Source organism: Rhinolophus sinicus, chromosome 17 (genome assembly GCF_057876585.1).
Source record: "Rhinolophus sinicus isolate RSI-liver-muscle chromosome 17, RSI-T2T, whole genome shotgun sequence".
Classification (NCBI taxonomy): domain Eukaryota; kingdom Metazoa; phylum Chordata; class Mammalia; order Chiroptera; family Rhinolophidae; genus Rhinolophus; species Rhinolophus sinicus.
Genome location: NC_142517.1, coordinates 21,165,035 through 21,187,554, shown reverse-complemented (window position 1 = coordinate 21,187,554; position 22,520 = coordinate 21,165,035). Strand labels below are relative to the sequence as shown.

The 22,520-nt window shown below is 33.8% G+C and overlaps 1 protein-coding gene across 3 annotated transcripts in view; it reads right to left on the bottom strand.

The window, feature by feature from the left end:
* Window positions 1-21,792, bottom strand: part of TMPRSS15 (transmembrane serine protease 15) — a 111,824-nt gene extending 90,032 nt beyond the window's left edge. Inside the window, exons 1-7 of one of the 3 annotated variants that reach the window (XM_088794172.1) lie at window positions 21,648-21,792; window positions 18,744-18,874; window positions 18,404-18,471; window positions 9,704-9,855; window positions 7,015-7,059; window positions 5,526-5,558; window positions 3,408-3,413 (exon numbers count right to left, since the gene is read on the bottom strand). In XM_088794172.1, coding sequence (XP_088650298.1) covers window positions 3,408-3,413; window positions 5,526-5,558; window positions 7,015-7,059; window positions 9,704-9,855; window positions 18,404-18,471; window positions 18,744-18,874; window positions 21,648-21,792 — 580 coding nt within the window. The remainder of the gene's footprint in view (window positions 1-3,407; window positions 3,414-5,525; window positions 5,559-7,014; window positions 7,060-9,703; window positions 9,856-18,403; window positions 18,472-18,743; window positions 18,875-21,647) is intronic. The other 2 variants (XM_088794173.1, XM_088794171.1) reach the window with 2 other exon arrangements.
* Between the last annotated feature and the right edge of the window lie 728 nt (window positions 21,793-22,520).

Here is a 22,520-nt window from a genome sequence, read left to right as displayed (position 1 = left end):
TTAGGCCATTAGTTCCTTTTGAGGCAGAGATTGAAAACATCTTCACAAAAACTAGGTTTTGAAGGATGCCAGGCAGAGAGGTATATGGAATGTATACATGATGATGTGACAAGAGCACATTAATATACAGAAAACAGATGAATCTAACTTTTCTGGATGGTAAGATGTTTGTGAAAGTCATGGAGGGAAGGGAGTCTGGTGCCAAATTCTAGAGGACTTTTTATCTTTGCAAAATGTTAGAAATCTTTTTCATAGGCAATGGCATTGAAAGTTTTTAGATATGTGTGTTATATGACCAGTCCATGCTTTATTAATACAATTCTGGCACCAAACAGAGCATCACATGGAGAAAGGAGGCAGATTGAGGAGCTGTTTCAATAGTCAAGGTGAAAGTTGATGAGGGTTGGAACTCTTGTACTAGTAGAAGAGATGGGGCATGGACTCAATTGCTATTTTACAAGTAAAATTGGTGAGCTTTAGTGGCCAGATGTGACCATAACCAAAGGGATGCTAAGAAGGTGATGCTAAGAATGATACCTACACTTTTGGAGTGGCCAGTTAAATTAGTAATGGTCATTAGTTACAATAGTAAATATAAGAGGAACAACTGTGGAATTAGAAAATGACTCTAGTTTGAAGTATTTTGATTTGAAAGTGGAAATAATAGGTACTCTAGTTTATGTTGTACTCGCTATTTCTCCAGACTCTATCTCATAAACACTTTTCAGCTGCCTTGGTCAATGAAGAAAGGAAAGTTACTCATATTGAAACCAATATGGAAAATATAAATACAATTGTTATATAAGGGCAGCACATTTTAGAATTTTATCAGACTGTATTTTTACCCAGTTTTCTGTCTCCCTCTTCTTACATACACATGTATGATGACAATTTCCATTAAAACCATTGACTAAAACATTAACTGTTACAGAAATTAACCAGATGCCAGTTTTTGTTTGTTTGTTTTGTTTTTGTTTTTTAATGAACTTCTTAAAACTAGTATTCTTTGACTTGTGGACTACTTTATTTGCCATTTCATTCCTTAATTTTTGCTCTGGTCTTTCTCTGTTCCTAAGTCTGTGTTGTACTTCTCAGAAGGGAATTTTCAGGAAAGGAGTTAAGTAATTGTATTTAAAGAGAACAATAATTGGTCTGTTTATTAGAAGCAATCAAATTGCCCGAATAGTAGTAGTTAAGTTATCTAGAGTAGGAAAAAGACCTGCACGTATTTTTATATCTATATGGTATTTTCAGGATAGTAATTTTCTGGCATATTATGAAAACCCACCAGTAAATCAGTATTATTTGGAATTCTACAAATGGAAGGTTTTAATGATCTATTTATATTTGTCTCGTGAAGGATTCAGTATAAACACAATGTGATTATACTTCAGCATGTTCCAAAGTCACAACAATTTCCAGTGATTTGGGTGAGGGATGTTTTGTGCTCACGTGGGCAGGCCCTGTGCTAGGCACTGTGGAGGATGAAAAGACTGAAATCCATTGCTTTTTTTCTTCCTAACCAGTCATAAATGTTACATGCAAGAAAATAATTTGAAAATTGTATTTTGGAAATCTGAGATTTTTATTTTACTTATTATTTAAATGAAGGTAATAATACGTTGTGGCCAAAGCTGTTTGAGACAAATTAAGCCCAAGATCCTTACAGTTTACTTGGGAGTAGAAGGAGAATTTGAATCCAAGAATACCTGCCTTTAGAGACCAAGCTTATTTCACTATATTGTGTTGGAAAAATAGATAGCACCTTACAGACATTCCCATCTACTTTGATAGAACAAATTTAATCTTTTTAACAAGACTATGGCTGGTATATCCGAATGAAATGACAGTGGAAAGCTACTTTAATAGTTCTGATATTATGTGTATAGGAATGCTTTCATTAGAGTAGAGTGCTTAGCAATACAGACATGTTGTTCTCAAATGCAGAGAAAGAAAAAAACCACTTAAACCAAATGCATTTGGTATCAGATAAAGTCCCCGTGTGGTGGTCCTGGGGCAACTCAATTGATGAACATAAGTCTCCGTTAGTTTCTCTTGACTCAATTTTATGTTCTTCACTAAATCGGACAATTCTTTTTCTTCTATTCCCCAAACCGCTCCACATAGTGAAATTGTAGCAAGATTGTATTTTGAATGAGACTGAGAAAGCCCACAATAATGAAGCTTTTGTTTTTCTGTAGTCGTTGCCTACAGGGTAAGCAACAAAAAGACTAGAACAAGCTGTATGCTACGAAGCCTTCAAGCATTTGAACAATTGCCCAGAACAATCCCTCCAGGGTTGCTCTTTAGCAGCCAAGAAATCAATCAGTGTAATGGAACCTTAGTTCTCATCTCTCTCCGTTAGTGTTCCAAACGGGTTAGTAAACCTTTACGGTAATTGGCAACAAAGGCAGTTGAACAGTAGAACATAATCCTCGTGGACTTTGTACCCGCTATCATACAAAAGTTATCTTTGGCAGAATTTATAATAGTATTAATGCCAGGTATATGATGCATGCATTTGTTGATTTTTCTCAAACTCTGTCTTGCAGGCATATAAAACGGAGAATAAACTTAACATCCCTGAAAAGCATATTCATAATAAATTATGGCTTGGAAACTACAGTTTTCAAGTTTAATTGCCTTGTTCCCCTCTATAAATCTATAATATCTTGCCAGAAGAGAGGAATAAATGGGAAGGATGATTTGGGGACTCATGGATCCAGTGAAAGAGGGAATATGATGGTTTGCCATCTACTTATCTTATTATAATTCTTTGAGGATTGATTATAGTAATTCAATACAGTCTCCAACAACAGGAACTTCAGAAATGGAGTTTTTGGTCAAATAAGTGACCAGATTAAAATGAACATTACTGAGTACAAGCATATTGCTTTAAGCTTAGTTTAGTTTTTAAAAAATCTTTTTTAAAAAAGTCTGTAACTGCTTTTACTTTCTAAGTTAGAAGGGGGAAAAGAGAAGGGAATCTCACTTTGGTTGTGTCACTACTTTGTGCCTGTCATGAATTGAGTCAATACAGTACTATCTGTATTATCTCTCTTAATTCTCATGACCACTCTCTAAGATGTATATTTTAATCTTTGCTTTTCAAACAATAAACGTAAAGTTTTAAAAGACTGGGTCACCTTCCAAACACTATATATACAGTAACTGATGAAATTAGTTAATGGTAGGTTCATCGTGCCTTTTCAATGATGGAGAATTGTATGTTACTTTTTGGTCTTCGATTTGAATATCAGATGCTTAAATAAACTGTGAAAGATAAGACTAAATGTATACTGATCCCATTCCTATAGTTTACATGTAATAAAGGAGATTTCTGCTACACTCTCAGGAGAGAAAAGTATCACAGGAGTATTACCCTATGTTCTCTGTCCCCCATTCACCATTTCCTTTGGCCAGGTGAATTAGGCATATGGTTCAGCCACTTCTTATTTTTTTGAGGAGTATGTCTTTAGGACAGTAAGAGGAAAAAAACTTGTTTTAAGTCCAAGAATTTCTTGCTTTAACATTGATATTTTCCCCAAGTCATTCCACATATTTCTCTTAGGATATTTTATGTACCTAAGAGGTCCTTGATAACTGTGAGTTATATGAATCACTCAGTGGATCAATGAACAGACAGACAAATAGAAAACAAGGCACTAATTTGGATATTTGTTGCTGACTTTCAAAGTGTTAGAAATAAATTAATGAAAATATATTAAAATGATTTTTTCAGTTTGCTTGTAGACTAAACAAATTAACCATCATCAATCCTAAAAGCATTTTTTGAAATTGTGTTGAAAGATGATTTTAGCTGCCATAGTCTTCTACATTGGAGAAAGGATTATGGGCTGAACAACTGTTTTATTTTTCAATATGTTGTGCTGTTATATGGATAACACTTAAATACAACACCAAGCAGGCTTATCCCACCATAACAGACCTCTGTGGGTTTGGAGGTGTGATGGTATATTTCATAAAGTGTTTTAATGATTCACGTATTACTTTGCTTTTCAGACATCACACAAAACATTTTAACCAGAATTATTCAGTCTTACTCAGAGGGTATTTATAGTTTCATAAATATCCTCTCCTTGTATGTACATAACATGTGATAAAAATTTTAATTACACAAATATGGTGATATTTTAAGAGTTGAAGATCATCATCTTTTACTTAAAAAATAAAAGATGACTTAAAAACCATAACAACCTCTGCTCTACAATTCTAAAGATCAATGAAAACATAAAATATTTCTTCTTAGATCCAGATACAAATGATATATTCTTAAGTTAACAGATACTAATAATTCATAGTAACGTTAAAACTGTCAAGTTAAATATTAAACAGAAAGAATATATAATCAATCACTAATAATCAGTTTAAAATGTAAGAGTTATTTTAATGTCATTTATTTTTACAGACGAGATAACAACCAGCAGTCCTCTGAAAACCCCAAGTCAATTTTTATAATATTTAAAACATTTTCACTAATGTTTCCTTTTAGGTTCCTGAGAATTCTCTGATAGCACAGCAGTTAATATTACCCCTGTTTTATAGATAAGAAAACTAGAGAATAAAAGTTTGCAGTTTGAGCCTAACATTTCACCAAAAGTAAGCAATATATTTGGGGTTAATGCTCGGATTATCTGACTTTACTCAAGTCCTCTGTTAGAACCATGACTATTACCAATGGCAATGAATGTCACCAATAGAATCAAAACGTAGGTTTCATCAGATGTGAGGGATTTTATTTTTTCCTTTGATTATTCTCTCTGCATGTAAGTTAGACATGCTTCACCTCTCCTCTGTCAACTTTAAAAATAAAACAGCCAGTTATTTTACACAAAATGGGTTTATTCAGGAATTGCCAGAGGAATTGCAATTCGGGACATGCAAGCTATGACAAAACCAAGAGAAAATTACTTTTTAGAGAAAAAGAGGGAGTTTCCAGGAGCTGTTAAAAACAAGATGCCCGTTGGAAGAAACCGGGAGTTTAAAGTGGATTGGCTTCCCATTGGCTGATTAATGATGGTTTATCATTGACTGGGCCTGTTGCTAGGCTAGGGGGAAATTTTTCTTCCTTCTGCTGGTCTGCAAGGTACAGTGAGTGGTTGTGTGTGAGAGCTCCTCCTGCAGAGCTTTCTGACTCTATCTTAAAGGATTTTCTTTCTTTTCGCACATCTTAACAGCTGTACTGGTTGCCAAACCAGTACCAAAGTGGCCTTGGATTCATTCATTCACCAGCTTTTCATTCAGTGCCTATTTGTACCTACTACTGGTGTGTACATCTTTGATGTGACAATTTATCTGGATTCCTAGTGATTATCTACTGTGCCTCTGTGTATCTGCCTGTTAACTAAAGTGCCTTCTCGGGTCCTAAATTAATCTGCATCTTGAATGGCCTACATGTGTCCCTAATCTCTTCAGGTAAACTCTGTACAGGCAATATTCCAATATTCTCAGGAACCTAAAAGGAAATATTAGTGAAAATGTTTTAAATATTATAAAAAATTGACCTGGGGTTTTCAGAGGACTGATTGTTATCTTGCCTGTAAAAATAAATGACATTAAAATAACTCTTACATTTTAAACTGATTATTAGTAATTGATTATATATTCTTTCTGTTTAATATTTAACTTGACAGTTTAACGTTACTGTGAATTATTAGTATCTGTTAACTTAAGAATATATCATTTGTATCTGGATCTAAGAAGAAATCTTTTATGTTTTCACTGATCTTTAGAATTGTAGAGCAGAGGTTGTTATGGTTTTTAAGTCATCTTTTATTTTTTAAGTAAAAGATGATGATTTTAAATTACCAATAATAACCAAACATAGGATTCATTAATTTTATGATGGCTGTAATCTTAAATGTTCTAGGTTAATTTGATGTTATTTGAAATAGAAGCTTGGATTATGCTTAGACCATGGGCTTTGGAGTCCAAAGGAATTGCGTTCAATTCCTGAGTTTGACAATAGCTGTGTGAATCTTTTTAAATGGAAATAATATTATTATTCTATAGGATCATTCTGATAATTAAATTACATAATGTTTATAAAATACAGTAACTGGACCAAGCAGATACTTAAAAAAAAAAAAAAATAGAGCTTTCAGATATTATAAAATGGTCATGATTACAGAGAGTACCAAAAGTTACACCTTTATGGTTTTAAAACAATTTTTCACTTTAAAAATTATTTATATAAAAATTTGATATTTTGAATGACTTCTGAAATATTCAGAAAATTTTCATTATTCATGATTTATGGAAAACAGATTTTCAGAGGGGTAAAGAGATATGCTCAGTGATTCTGGTAATGGGCAGCACCAGGATTAATGTTTATGTCTTCTGACTTCAATTTAAATGATTTTTTAATAATCAAATAACTTTATGTTTTAAGACAATTCTGTTAATTCTAAAATTATTGATAATTTCCCAAAGCAGACTCTTTTATTGGTGGCGTGATTTTTATAAAACAAAGTGAAGTTCTAAATATAGAGAGCAGTAGTGACCAATTGTAGTTAGAAAGATGCAGTGAAGAAAATGCTGGAATAGAGCAAAGTTAACATTAAGTCTTAGATTCTTCTTTCCAAAGAGTGCAATGCATTTTGAAACTTTTTTTCTCTCATTCCTAGTAACCTTATAGATGGCTTCATCTCTAAGGCTGTATGATCAGAACCTTATTTGGGGGTCATACACACATATGCGCACGTGTGTGCGCACACGCACACACACTCACACCAATACATGTATACATATGTATACAGAGTTTAAAATATGAAATTGGAAATGCATATCCTTGGCAGTTATGACTAAGCATTATGAACTCTGCAATATTCTGAACTATATTACTCTGAACCAAAATTTATGTTTCTTACATTTTAATAGAAAGACTAAATGTCTCAAAAAGAGCTACTAAAGAAAAATGAATCCTTCCCTAATGTCATGGAGTTTGATGTTCACCAAGTTAGTTTTTAAAATGCCAAGTTAGTTTTCACTGACCTGAAGTTGTTGCAGGGCTTGCCGTAGAGAAATTCTCCAAAGATGCTATAATAAAAAGTAAAGTTCAGTTGAAAAGTCAGCTCATGATATGCATAAATTGCAAAACATTAAGTACAGTTTAAATATTCATTCAGAGGACATGTGAGCCTTTAGAGTTCCTGTTGCATCCTATCTCATGCTAAATGTTCCTGTTATTATTTAACTGTGATCCATTCGATGAATATTCTCTCTATAAAATTTACCTATCCAAAAAGTTTGCTTTATTTTACCCATTTAAGAAAAATATCTACGAGTACTTATTCATCATAGTTATATAGAATAATTTATATTTAAGACAGCTAATGTAACATTACACACAAGATCTTTTCGATCTAGAACCAATGGTGTTTCACTGATACATGTGAAAGACATCAAAATAATCTTGCATATAATATTGCTGGGAATAAGTACTGTCTAAGTATAAAGTGCTTTTCATATAAAAAAATAACTAGGTATTTTCTTCACCCTTTAACATGTTTTACAGTTTTTAAAATATATGTATTTTTGTATGACAAAACTATGACAACTATGTAAGATATAAAAGAAAACAAAGCATATCTTATGAAAAACCTTCATCTAATGAATGTTTTTATTCAAAACTGTATTTATGGTAAGTGGGTTAAGAGGTTTGTCTCAATATTTATTCATTTCTGCATTGTCCAGTTTCTACAAGATCAATAGCAGTTTCATAAATGATATATGAATATTATTGATGAAGAAGATAACAAGGTTTATACCATTTTTTCATAAAGAAGATAGCATTTTAATTTTTATTATGATTGATTATGCAGTATACTATGCAAAACTCCAAGGAATTTATGAAATTCTTAACCAATTTTAAAATGTAATAAATTTGAAAATTCACATGATACAAATGAATATTAAACTTAAATACCTAAAGTTAAGCTTGGTATCATGTTTACGAGTATAAATACGTTTGAACGTAGTTCAACAAATTAAATATAACTTCAACTTGTGGAGCATATTTTTGAGTTGATGTGATATAGTTGATTGCGTTCAAGGTACTTATTCTAAGTTAACTTATAAGATTTTATTGAATAAATACATATTTTTAAAACCACAGACTTTTCTCCCTCAAATAGCCCCACTGTAGGGAGTCATGAAAATAAATGTTAGCACACCTGTCAATTCATTTGCCATAACAGACCTCCAGAAAATGAAACACATTCAAATGAAGATAGCAAGAAATCAACTTTCTAGAAGAAAATTGACTATTGGGAAAAAACATCACTCAATACTGCTCAAGTAAAACCCCTACAAACAAACTCTAGTATAATGGTTAAGAGGACAGACATTAGGGTCTGACCACCTGGATCAGAAACCTTGATCCAACCCTAAATAGCTGTGTGATTTAAGGTAATTCCCCCAAATTATCTGTGTGCTGGTCTTCTCATTTACAAATTAGGGTAATAAAGACACCTTGTAATAGGATCAATATGAGGAGTAAATGTGTTGATAGGTAAAGCCTCTGTTCTAACTAATAATAGCAGTAGCTTTTAGGCATCTGAACCAAAGATCCAACACAGTCAACTCCAGCCGCTGTGCCAGAGAGTTCCAAGCCATAGGTAGAGGAGCTGCTGAGAACTTTAGCTCTCTCTCTTTGAACAGGCACTGCAGGATATAGCAGGAGACTTAATGAAAGAGGAAACTGCGTTTGATGAACAATGTTGCAAAGAAAAGCAATCAGAGGTCCACAATTTCATATCTACTAGTACTAAACCGAAAAACAAAACAAAACAAAAAAGCTGCTGCATGGTTTTATATATTTGATTTAGAGGCAAATGTTCATTGACTGATCTCGTTCTGTAACAAAACTATTTGAACTGACATTAGGCTATTTGGAGTTTGCTTTTATTCCACTTGATGTGAATGTTTGAATGTTGACTAGCTTTCTAACCTCCCCAAATTTCTAAATGCCAAAACATAATTGGTCTCAAGATTTACAAATGTTAAGAGATTGTGGACCTGGAAAGACCTGGCCAGTTCTCGTTGTTCAATAAGCACACCAACCAACATAAACACACAGGGTAAATGTTTGTTGACTTGAATGGAGGATAACTAGAATAGAAAACTTAGAAAAATCTAAGCATTGATAGGCGTATACTATTATTTTTGATGCCCTGTACCTTTTCATTTTTTATTTACTCTTATCTTAAAATTATTTATCATTTAAAAAAAATACAGTTTTCTTTATATCATTAAATAACCAGGATGAATCAAACTCATTGACCCCTCTTTTTCCTTCCTTTCCTTCTTTTAAGTTCTAAATCAGAGACTGGACTTGCCACTTGACTTTGTAATCTAATAATGTTCATGACTCAGAGAGCATGTACTTTCTGATAGGGGAAAGGCCGGATGTGCTGGACTAGTGCCAAGAATGTGATAAGATCCACAAACATTTATACATGCTCATATTTTCAGAACCTTTTTGATATTTTATAAACTTTTCCTCACTATGTCTTCAAATTTGGTTACTCTGTATTTCATGTTTCTCAGATAAATGTGTTACCTCAGGCAGTAAAACACGTTCCTGAATTCAAGGGTGATCCCACTTCTTCCTGGGAATATAGCTAGAATTTTAATTTCATAGCTTAATGATTCAAAGAAATCAAATAATGTTCACAGATACCTGTGATATCAATGCTGTTCAAATCAATATGGAAAGTGACCAGTTGGCTGGATTTATTTGCTTCAATGCCTTGAATCAGCTCTTCTTTTACATTTTCATTTGACACCCACTGGGCAAAGAAAAGGTCAAATATGACTGTTACGCTGCCATTTCTGCAAAGCAAAAGATGATATAGGAAGAAAAAGTCAGGCTTCTTCAAATGATTTGTGCTCAATTCATGTCGGATGTCTTTGAAATTCTCTGCAGTTATCACCTTGTTAATCCTCATTACACCTGCGCAAGGTAGGTTATGTCAAACATTATCTTTATTTCACAGGTGGAAGAAAAAGGAATTAAAAGACTAAATGTTTTTCTAAGAACACAAAGACAGATCCAGAATTGAAATCTGAGTTTTCTGAGTTCCACATTAGCACACAAATTTCCAGGCCAGGCTGTTTCCCAGAATCACTTGTGTCAAATTAAATCAAATCATGTGGTATCATGACCTTTGTTCTTATTTTATTGTTAGAAGAAATGAAGAGTGTGGATTTGTGATTTTTCACAGATAATTTCTAAGTAGAGGAAAGTCTAAGGTAGTTTCACTGATTTCTATATAGTTTATGAAGGCCTGATAGCAAGCTTATAGCAGCTAATCTGTATCTACTTTTTCTTCTCTATTCTTAATATAAAATATCTAAGTATGCTCTGAATTTAAGGGATAGAAAGAAGACAAGCATACTGAGTTATTGGGGACTTATGGGATATTCATTCTCATTGTGAAGGGTTGGGATTATCTTGCCTATATCATCTCAGAGCGTAAAATTATAGTTCAATAATACGGCCCAAGTTATCTTCCTTTTTATTCCGTGCTCTGCAGTATGCATTTAGAAAGTTCTGTTCCCTGGTGATTTGTTTACAGTTTAAAGAAACATAAAAATGGAAAAAAAATTGGCTCAGTAGGGATACTTGAGAGACATTTGCTCTCCAGCCTACGTTTCTATTTCTCTCATCCTGTGCTTTCAGTATATGACCACTTGGGAGACAAACTCTAGCTCTGATATTCATTCTGTAGTCCTAAGTAAACTGGCGTACTCATGGTATATACTTGGATTCTTAAGAGGCTGACTAAAGAGAACCAAAATTTAGCATGGTATGTTTGCTAGTTCCAAAATTTAGGTGGTTACACTCATATCCTTGTGATATCTATGTTATTGAGCTTTTTGAAGGATTTTGTCAACTCCAAAAGAGTCCTTTGTGTATCTGTCCATATATCTATCTTGACAAAATTAAGAACAAATGTTCGTTTTTTTCTTTCCTCCCTGACTATATAAAGAATCAAAATGTTCTTGAACTATCGTAGTAGATCAGTATGTCCACTGGGTAGTATATTCCTTCTTAATGTCTGTGCTATTATTCATGTTCACAGTTTAGCAGAAATGATTCCTTTCTATGTAGTTGGTTTTCCGTTTTTGAAGTAAACAAGATACTCTGGTACAATAATTGCATATTTCACCTCTATTAAATAAATTATTTAAAAATGTTAGAATGTTTAACTTTCCAATCATTGATTAAATCATAGTAACCTGATCTTGTAAATGACTAGGCTCTTTAGTAACCCTTTAGTTCAGGATTCCCCAACCATACCCATACGTGGAATCACATGTTGTTCTTGATACAGATACATTTTGTCACAGACACTGTTTTTTATCTATTCTTCCACACTTGTTAATTTTTCCATTGGCCATGATAACCAATCCTTAATTTTATTTGAGAATAACTCCATTTTCTTACAAAAGGTGAGAGCTTCTCCAACCATTGCTCATATCAATGACAGTTTTATTCATGGGTTTATAACCAGGCCCTGGTCAGTGGATGACGAGGAGACAATTATGGGAAACTCCTGGAAAACTTTTCCATATCTAACAAAATAATGGCTCATAGTGGACTACTTACTACTCTTATTTGCTGAACATTATTATGTCTATATGTGATGGCTGGAATTGCTACATCCATCTTGCTACCATGAGGCAAGCTAAATCTAGCATAATGAAAGAAAGAATGAATCTAAAGTATTGATTATGTCACTGTCATTATACGACTAAACTACCTTCTGGTGAAATGCCTAGGTTTATTGTGATGTCAGATGATAAACACTTATTGTTTAAGGCACTTTTAGTTATGTGTTCTGTTAACTGCAATTTAAAAAGTCCTAACTGGCACACAACTCTCTGGGATCATCCCATATTTATTTAAACAGGAGCTCCTGTTTAAAGGGAGGTTATTTTTGCACCTGATGTTGACCGAATTGTCATTTTAGCAATTGGGAGACTGAGGCTCAGAGGAATGTAGGTAACTTTATCTAGAGTTACACAGTTTATTAGTATCAGAGATAGGGATGAAATCCAGAGACAGAACATCTGTCTCCCACATGTGTTTTTTATATAATTCTCATTCTCCACCTGCAACACCACCTCTGTCAATTCCATGATGGACTTTGTCAGGGAAAGGCAGTACAACACATTTACCTGGGTTCACATTTACAATTATCTTGCATTGTTATCAGAAATTTATACCCAAATAGATGGAAGAAATAGCTGGTTGTATTTTTGAGGGTGGAGCGGTAGAAATTTGTTCCCTCCATACTTTCAAAAGATAGAAATCTTCCCTCTTTTCTCCCTCTCCCACAGTCCTGCCCCCTCCCTTCCTTCTCTTCCTCCTCCTTCTAAAGATGTCTCCTTAACCACCCTGTCCCCAATCCCCAAAAGTTACATGGACTTAAATGGATTAAATATTGTTAAAATAAAGTGATAGTGAACAATAGCCTTTAATTTTTCTGTTCACAATTCCACATCTCCATATCCTTGGTCACAGTAGATAGTTTTAATTCTGACTAAATCTGAGATTTATTTTTTTTTAAACGTCATTTCTACATGTTTAATTTGAACACTTGCTTTTATTTTATTTTATTTAAGGGAGTAGAAGAGGTAAGATATTTTTGGTAGAGGAAGTATAAATCTGGCATTTTCCTTCACTGGGTTGAAAATAACTGGATTAGTTCATCCTCAGGCCTAAAATACCTTTGTATGAAAGATGTGTTTTCTTAGTTATGAATTATACATTGCATTTAATAATTTATGCTTTGCAAAGACAGGAGTTATGGATCCCCTATCCACATACAGTTGTTATCTTTAAAATTTGTTGTTTTTTTCAGTGTAAATGTTGAGATTACAGAGACATATAGTTGAAATCAAGAAAACCATAATAAACACTTGTGCTACACCTAATAAGAACACTAGGGCTGGCCCGGTGGCTCAGGCAGTTAGAGCTCCACGTTCCTAACTCTGAAGGATGCTGGTTCAATTCCCACATGGGCCAGTGGGCTCTCAACCACAAGGTTGCTAGTTCAATTCCTCGACTCCCGCAAGGGATGGTGGGCAGTGGCGCCTGCAACTAAGATTGAACACAGCACCTTGAGCTGAGCTGCCGCTGAGCTCCCGGATGCCTCAGTTGGTTGGAGCGCGTCCTCTCAACCACAAGGTTGCCGGTTCGACACCCACAAGAAATGGTGGGCTGCACCCCCTGCAACTAGCAACGGCAACTGGACCTGGAGCTGAGCTGCACCCTCCACAACTAAGACTGAAAGGACAACAACTTGAAGCTAAACAGCACCCTCCACAACTAAGATTGAAAGGACGACAACTTGACTAGGAAAAAAAGGCCTGGAAGTACACACTGTTCCCCAATAAAATCCCCTAAAAAAAACCCCCCCAAAAAACACACAAAAAAAAACACTAAAGCTGTTACCTGAGTAATTTAGTAACAATCCTCTGTCACGACTGTGACACTGATTTTTGTTTATTAAGGTAAATGAAAATTCTTTAGGAAAATGAAAAGGAAACAATGGCCATTTTCATTTCAAAGTACTTGTTCCAGTGGAGTAGCTGAGAGTTTTGTGTTTTTTTTAAGCAGATAAATCCTATCATTGTACAGAGAGCCTGTGTGCAATAAATCAAAATGTTTCTTATTTCTTATCTCTTATTTTCCTTAATGATATTGATAACCTCTAGGGTTGCTGAGTAAACAAAAGTCTTTTCCTTACTAACTTGGTGACTCCTTTGTGCTGAAAGGGCAGAATGAGCTGCATATTGCCACAGAGGGTAAACAGCACTTTATTAAAAGAATCAACCGCTAAATGCTCTCTGAGTCAAATCACTATCCACAAAGCAGGATAACAAAAAGTGTTCCCAGAGGTGAGCAAACCACTTACTTGACCTGCAGGGTGGCTACACACACACACACACACACACACACACACACACACACACATACACAGTTTCCAAGGGACGAGGCGTTGACATTAAATCGGAAGAGGTAGGTTAAGGCCTAAGTTTAGTATTCATAGTGCTTTAGTATTACCATATACACTTGCATGTTGTGTGAGTTTAATTAAAATCAGTAACAAACAAGAAACTAGGTATTTTAAAGGATTTTTAGATGTGTTTTTCATAGTTGATGTGGGTATTGTGAGCTGAGAGCTCAGTTATTTCTGTTTCTTGATTTTAGCAATTGGAGTTTAAAATTAAAATAATTTATGAAGCTAATTAGGAATCTGCCACTTTTTCCTCTGAGTGAAATATGTCATTTTATGTGTGATTATCTAAAGTAAACTTAAATGTTTGCTTGGTACTTTCTTCCCCTGCTTCTGAATTTCTTTTCCCATCCTTCTCTTCTCAGTCTCCCAAAGCACTGACCTGCAATTTATCTGACAGACATTTTCATAATGTTCCTTTGCTTTGCATCTTTCAAAACCTCACTTCTGATTTAAAAGTAGTTCAGATACAACTAAGTGGAAGCATTTCTACACTGATGGAGTATACTATCTGAGAGTCATTATAAAATATGTATGAAGGTTTAGGCACTATATTGGTCCTAGGTATCTATAAAGAAGGGGAAAGAAAGAATTCCTCAGCTGAAATAATTTCCAGTTTCAAATATAGTGATTTTAGCATCTAGAGAAATAAAAGATTACTTATTAACATTAAATAAAATGCTAGGGTTTTAATAACCCACCAGGCCTATATATAAAAGTCTATATTCAGCAAATCTTCTCAATCTAGTAAAAATAAAGTTATCTAGCATATTATAATACCCTGTTTCCCTGAAAATAAGACCTAGCTGGATGATCAATTCTACTGTGTCTTTTGGAGCAAAAATTAATATAAGACCTGGTATTATATTATATATTATATTATATTACACCCAGTCTTATATTGTAGTAAAATAAGACTGGCTCTTATATTAATTTTTGCTCCAAAAGACGCACTAGAGCTGATTGTCCAGCTAGGTCTTATTTTTGGGGAAACACGGTATGTAAACACAAAGAGTCCCATTAGTAAAACTATTCCAATAAGCTCTGAGTGGATACTCTGCTTTGTGTGGATTTCATGGCAGAACCCAATGCAGGAGAGGCAGGTACCACAGATACCTCTCCTCAAAGAGCATTAAAATCTTTGAGAAATCAATCTGAATTAATTCTTTAATGCAGATTTCCACCACCAATCCTCTACAAAACTGGAAAAGAGAAATTGGTTCCACTCACTCCAAAGTAGACAAATAGCTTAAAGTGGAAAAAAAAGTCTTCCAGTCTTGCATGCATGGTTTTACCCTCACGGAATAAATATTTTTAAAAATAGCAATTTGAGAATGAGAAAAAAAATTAACCTTTTCTGAGAGTCCACATGTCTTCTAGTCCTGACAGGGGGCCAATGTGAAAGCCTATCAGAGATAATAACCCTGGAAAACAGGAATAGAAGCCTCTGTATTGTAGATAGGAAAGAAAACAGGTGGGGGTAGGGCTGGCTGGTTACTGGGACTAAGATGTTATGAATATACAATGAAATACAGAATTATAAATATAGATAGATAAATAGATGAGAATGAAGAAGAGAAAAAAGAATGAATGACAGGAAAAAAGAAAGAAAAGAAAGAAAAAATATTTTTAAACTATTTTTTTGTACAATAAGGTGAAGCTTTAGACTTTTTTTCCATTGCTCCTTCCACTGATAGGATTAGTTTTGTTCCAACAGGAAATAGCAAGGCCCTGAGTTTCCTTTTGCCCATTAAATAATCCTCATTTGACCTTGTATCATTGTTTCCTAAAACATGATCTCTGTCTTTGACTTGACCTTCCTACCCCTATTTGGTCAGTAAAAACTAAGTGTTCTTTTATGATATCTCAACATATTCTTAGTGGCCCCTCAATGCCAACCAGATCATATTCTCAATATGCTACATTAATTATTCTTTACCAGAAATGGCCTCCCTTTTCTTCTCTACTTAAGTAGTTTCCACTCATGCTTCTCAGACCAGGTCCCACATCTTTCATCAAACCTTCCTTGACCCACCTTTACAACCAGAGGGGCTCTTTGGTACATGAACACTCCTGCATAAACAAAGAACTGGTTTAGAATTTTTTTAATTAAAATTATATTCTAACAGAAAGTTAAAGCAAAGTAAGAGTATACTTATTTTTATGTCAATAGGTCAGGAGTTAAAGGAAAACATGTTACTAATATAGTACTCAGCATATCAACAAGTTTTAAATAAATGGTTCCGTTCATTTGCTAGGACTTTATAGAGCACATAGTCTGAGCCAGACATTAACTAGATTCAGAAAATACAGACATCAAAGACACATTCCTTGCCCCGAGGGAACTCATTGTCTAGTAAGAAGACAGGCACATTGACAACCACGTTACAGTATGAGGATTGTTACTTTGCATCGGGATACGAGGTGCTAAATGAGCTGGTGGAGGATGTACATAAATCACTCTAGAAGGTCAGGTAAGCATCCCCTGAGGAGGTGACATGGGCTGTTTGGTTCGCAATGGCATATAAGGATGGATTGGAAGGACAGAGACAGTATATAGTAAGGAAGAAATGGAAGTCCAGGCAGTGAAAACGTATACAACAGAAATAATGGATGCTTTTGAGGAACTACAGCTAACATGGTAGGGCTGGTGTTGAATCTTATAGGGAGTGGGAAGGAGAAGCGTAAGAAGGCCAGAGTGAGTTTCTGAGACAAACCCCAGAGACTACCTACATTTAGGATGATAACACTAGGAACAGTCTTCAGGTATTTGAAGGACTGAGATACGATGATAGAGATACATTTATTCCACAAGAAAAAGAATAACTACAACCAGGATCGGTGGGTGAGAGCCAAAGAAGTAAAAAATTGGTTGAGGATAAGAAATAATTTCCTAGCAACTGAAGATACAAAGAAACAAATAAAACACAGTTATAACAATGATGTTCACGTTGACATTGAAAATGGATTCCTAATTTTTATCAGATAGCCTTATTCATGAGGGAATGCATTTTAAGTAGTGTGAATCTTTCTTTGTTTTGGATGAGAATGAACTTCCTCCTGAGGCTGTGGGCATTCCAGCGCAAAGCAGGCAAGCAAAGGCTGGACTGTCATTTCAAACCTTCCTCTCTCTAGCATTATTCCTATTACACAAAATGTATACACAACTTGCCACATATTGCCTGGTAACGTTAGTTAGTAAATTATATTAGGTTGGTGCAAAAGTCATTGCAGTTTTTGCAATTTTTTTTTTTAACCTTTTCAACAGCAATCACTTTTGTACCAACCTAATAAATGGTGTACATTGTATTAAATGATAAGTGGATAAAAGTAAAATGAATGGATATTTACATTTTATAGGTTGTTACTTTGCATGGTCTAAAAACATAAAGCGAGGCTACTGCTCTCTGCTCGGGAGCTCACATATTGTGATTTCATTTGAAATTGTTGGTTTGGAGCTTTTTCATTGTACAGCCTCCCTGACTGTGTTAACTACCTTCAATTGTAGGGTACCAGCAGCCTAAAAACTAACACTTATTTACCTCCATGGTAAAGGAATATGGGAGGATAGACATTCGTAACTAAGGAATGTTGCCACCAGTTTACTTCGGTTTGCAAGTGGTGTAAATCAGGCTTCCCCAGGCTTATCTTGGCTTTCGTTGTTTGGTCTTTCTCCTGCCCAGGGCTTCTTATTTCCCATTTTATTTCTGCAGAAAAGAGAAGTGTCCTCTATTTTTTTAAATAGATCTTTCTCTGACTTTTTCCCTTTTAACTGTGTTTTATAGATTCTAACTTGCATCACAGTTTCCTGCTGATTCATACCCTGATTCCAAAGGCCTTAGTCGTTTGCCATGAACAAAACTTCTGACTCAACTACCCGTAGTGGAATTATATCATGATCCTATTAACCTAAGGTTCATTCATTTATTGAGCACTCACTTTGCTCTAGGTACAGTCTTATAGGGCATAAGTGAATAAGTGAGTAAGTCCCTTCTGTCTTATGACTTAAAATGTAAATGCAGTGTAATGTGCAAGCTTTGTTTCACATGTTCATAGCAAAATCAAACACTCTGTCTGTATCTGCGTACATTCAACCTCAACCCCCTCCAGTGTGTCTGCAAGATTTTACCCTCAGGAAGAGAGAAACATGTTGACATAAGGTCAATTATCTAGATTATTATTGTTATTTGCTACTAACGTGAAAGTTTCTGCATCCTCAGAAATAATTGAAAATTTAAAATATTCCTTTCTCTCCAAAAAGCAGTGGCACCATTTTACAAATCTTAGCAAAAAGATCGTTATTTTCTGATTCTGTGCTTTCGATCAACATGAAATTTTTGAGCTGTACTTACTCAAATTGTAAAACTCTTGACTTTTTATATTCATTTTTCAGATTACTTGATTGAAAGATCTCATCTATCTAAAAAAATGAAAAAAGTTAATAGCATATTAAATTTAGGATTTAAATTTTTGTTAAAAAATTTAAACAGTCATCTTTATGTTCTGTTTAGAACTGTATTGGGGCATTTTTCTTCTCTGTGGTGATGAGGCTCATTTATTTAAGTATCCTGGGCACAGTTACAGTTATTCACTAATTTTTTCAAAGTAAGAAAACAGGATCTATGTATCTTTTGGCAAGTGGTTAGTGAAACTGTTTCGAACTTTTAAACAAGCTGAAAGACAGTCTCCTACCATTTCCTGAAGGTCAAAAGCAAGAATTTTGAAATCCGCTGAGAGTTTGTCTTGCAAGTTAGGATTATATGTAGCTCCTGATGTTATTTTCAAAGTCCCTCTGGCTTCATGACTTTTTCCAAATACTGCATCTAAATGAATTAATAAGAATTAAAACACGAAACATGTGAATTATAGGAGATGATATGCATATTCTGGTTAAGACAGAGTAAAGTTCTTGCTCCCTGTGTTGGTGCGGCAGTTCTTTTGCTTTTTCTTTGCAGTTTCCATGTTTCATAATCAGTAGCTTTCCCCCACGTGTGGTTGTTTTAAAAGATTAAAAACTAAACTTTTTTCTCGATCCTATTTTTTTTCCCTTTGAAGTCTAACCCACACTCCATGCTTCCAAGCTTTTTTTTTTACTGTTGAGATTCCTGTTGGAAGATACAGGGATGATCAACTTCCACCAATTATGGGAACTGATTCAGAGAAACATGGTGAGAAATGGACCATTAAAAGTTTTGTAATTGCTTTCAGATATTTCTTGCTCACCTAGCATCCTGGGACACTGCTGGTTTTCTATATGTGGATTCCTGTGAAGCTTTCAGTGTGTGTGTTTGAAACATAGCTTTGAAGCTATTTCTTTCATTCTAATAATTATAAAATTGACATGTATGACCTTTTGCCATTAGAGTGGAATGTTATTATTAGGGAAGTTATTGAGAATGCTGAAGAAAGTATATTATCTCAGTGTAAAAAAATGTAAGGAAAATGCTAACAAACTGAACATAAACATGGGTACTAAACTGTGCCATTAAGTCCTGCATAGTGCCTTTATCAGAATATTTTCTTTGATATATATTTATATTTAAAATGAGTTGCTTTAACTGAAACTGACATGATGATGAAATCATTAGTAAGTACAATAATAATGATATATAATTTTCACATTGACCTTGCATGAGAAAATGTTATCTCTCCTTTTCCCATATCATTGCATAATTGATGTAACATATATTATTATATTACATCATTTTTTAATAATCAAAATTACATTAAGATTTGCATGCTTAAATGTGAAAGGCAAGGAAAAACTGAGACAAGGAAAGAAAAGAAAAACTGTCATGGATTGGAGGAGACTAAGGAAGCATGATAACTAAGTCTTATGTAGAAGTCTGAATTGGATCCTGAACAAGTAAAGGACATTAGTAGAAAAAATGTTGGACTTTGAATAAAGTGGGCAGTTCAGTTAATAATACTGTACCAATGTTAATTTCTTGGCCATAATGATTGTGCTATGGATATACAAGATATTGACATTAGGGGAAGCTGAACAATGGTTATATATTATAAAAACAATAATTTTTGCAAATCTAAAATGACCTCTAATGAAAAGTAAAACAATGTATTAAAAATAATATGTCTTGCATCTTCTGGTGTTCTATTAAAGATTTAACTCCAATTCTTTTTTTATATTCAGTTGTTCACTATGAAATCATATTAACATTTATAAATAGTTATTTACTATTTTACTAGTAAGATCACTAACTTTTGTATCTTTATTGAGCATCAGAGATTCCAGTAGACTTACAAATGAAGTTATTCACAGCATTTAAATAAGACCAAAGAGCCACTTTTCTGAACCTCTATAATTTGTTTAATTGTTCACATAATCATATAAAATATCCACAAGATATTGTCTAAGTGAACCTCTATAATTTGTTTAATTGTTCACATAATCATATAAAATATCCACAAGATATTGTCTAAGTGAACCTCTATAATTTGTTTAATTGTTCACATAATCATATAAAATATCCACAAGAGCTCTTTTTCTTTCAAATATATCCCTCATATATGACTATCATATTTAAACAAAGCAGGGATTATTTTGGAATTATTTTGTAAAACCTAATCATTCATATTTACTGCATGCTGATTTAAACTTATTCATTTACTAGAGGAAAACAGCTAACTCAAAGGCTGAAAATTTTCTTGGTAAAACTAAAATCACTCACATTAAAAGGTTCTACTTTGTGAGTTTTCAGAAAGAATTAATATGTCCATATATAATTCATAATTTTAAAACTAAACAATTTCTCAGAAAAAATATGAATCCAATACTTAAGTTATTGCTATGCTGGCAATTAAGAAATATAGCCTATGAATGAATAAATGATAACTAAGAGCACAAGTTCTAGAGTTGGATTGTCTTGTTTGGAATCTTCCACTGCCTAGTAATGGTAAAAATTTAAACAAGCTAAAATTCTGTCTCTGATTTATTACCTATAAAATGAAGGTAATAATAACAACTAACTCATAATTTTGTTGTAACAAGAGAATACATTTAAATATACTTAAAAAGCTGCTGGTACATATAATTTAACTCTAAATAATAGTTACCTTTTCTTCTTATTTTTTTAATCACAAGTTGCTACTCAGGCAACTAGAGATCTTTATAAGTCTTCACTTATATCCACATGTTCTTATATTGTTGCAATTAAAATTGTTGGCCTAATAAGAGAATGAAGATACCCTTCTCTAGAAATAAATAGTTTTTCTTTAACTTTACTTATCGACTTGTATAGTCAACATGTTTTAATATGTTTGTGATTAAATTCTCTCAGAGTTAACCTACAGGCTTTGAAACCACCTTTGTTATATGTTGAAACTAAGAAACTTACTTCGCATTTTTTATTTAAAAAACTTAGTCTCATGCTTGAATTCTGAATTAAGTTTCAAATTATATACCAACTAATTTTTCTAATATTCTACAGAATGAACTATAGCAAAACGTCTCAATGCAACATAAATATCTTGTCATGAAAGTACAGCAGTGAATAAAATGTACTGGCAGGATAACTGAGGTTAAAGTGGGTGCATTCAACTGAGGTTGTCTTCAACAGCCAGCTCCATGAGACTTACCTCTTTCTGATCTCTTGATTGACAGCCAAGACACTGCAATTAATCCAGCACAGAGCACCACCAAAATGACAACAAGAGCTGCAAACATAACTTCATAGGTGCTGAGAGAATGGTGCCTTGATGGTACAATTCTTTTTAACATCATTTTTGGCTTTTGAAGATAGGCTAATCTAAACACTGTGAGAGAATATAAAAACCTGCTGGAAAGAAAAATCTCTCAAGTTTTCAGAAAACATTTGGAAAGCAACAACATAATTCTAAGCAGTGTTACTAGTCTGTGCAAATGAGTTGTGTATGTCCCTTTGGCAACAGCATGTCTCTATACATTCAGTAGATTTAAAAGACTAGTTACTCTTTAATGAGATATAAATGAGTAAGGAGATACCTAGTGTTGTAAATGTTAATTAACTGAACAGGCTATTTGTGGAGAGGAATGAAATTAAATGCATGTTGTAAACAAAAATGACATTTTATCATTTTGAAAACCATTAAGAAAAATATAGAATTCATGATAGACAAATTAGTCATTAGGCACATGCATTTGATATTTGTAGAGAGTTCCTAATAGATCAATATTCTGTGCTCTGACTCAGGTCATTATTAAGGCATTTCTCCTATGTAGGTATAGACATTGTAAAAATAACTTTTATGCACAGGTATCTATAAAGCCTAACATACACATTAATATCTACATGTCTGTCCTTTCTGCTCTTTCTCTGAATATGTATTTTTACTGAAACCATCACAAATTTTATAATCTTCATCATTATCATGTGAGGTTATGCAATGTAAGACCATATTGATTTAACTTAGAGGAAAGTCCACTTAAACAAGGCAACGTATGGCTACTCTTTATGGTTTCGTGTCAATGAA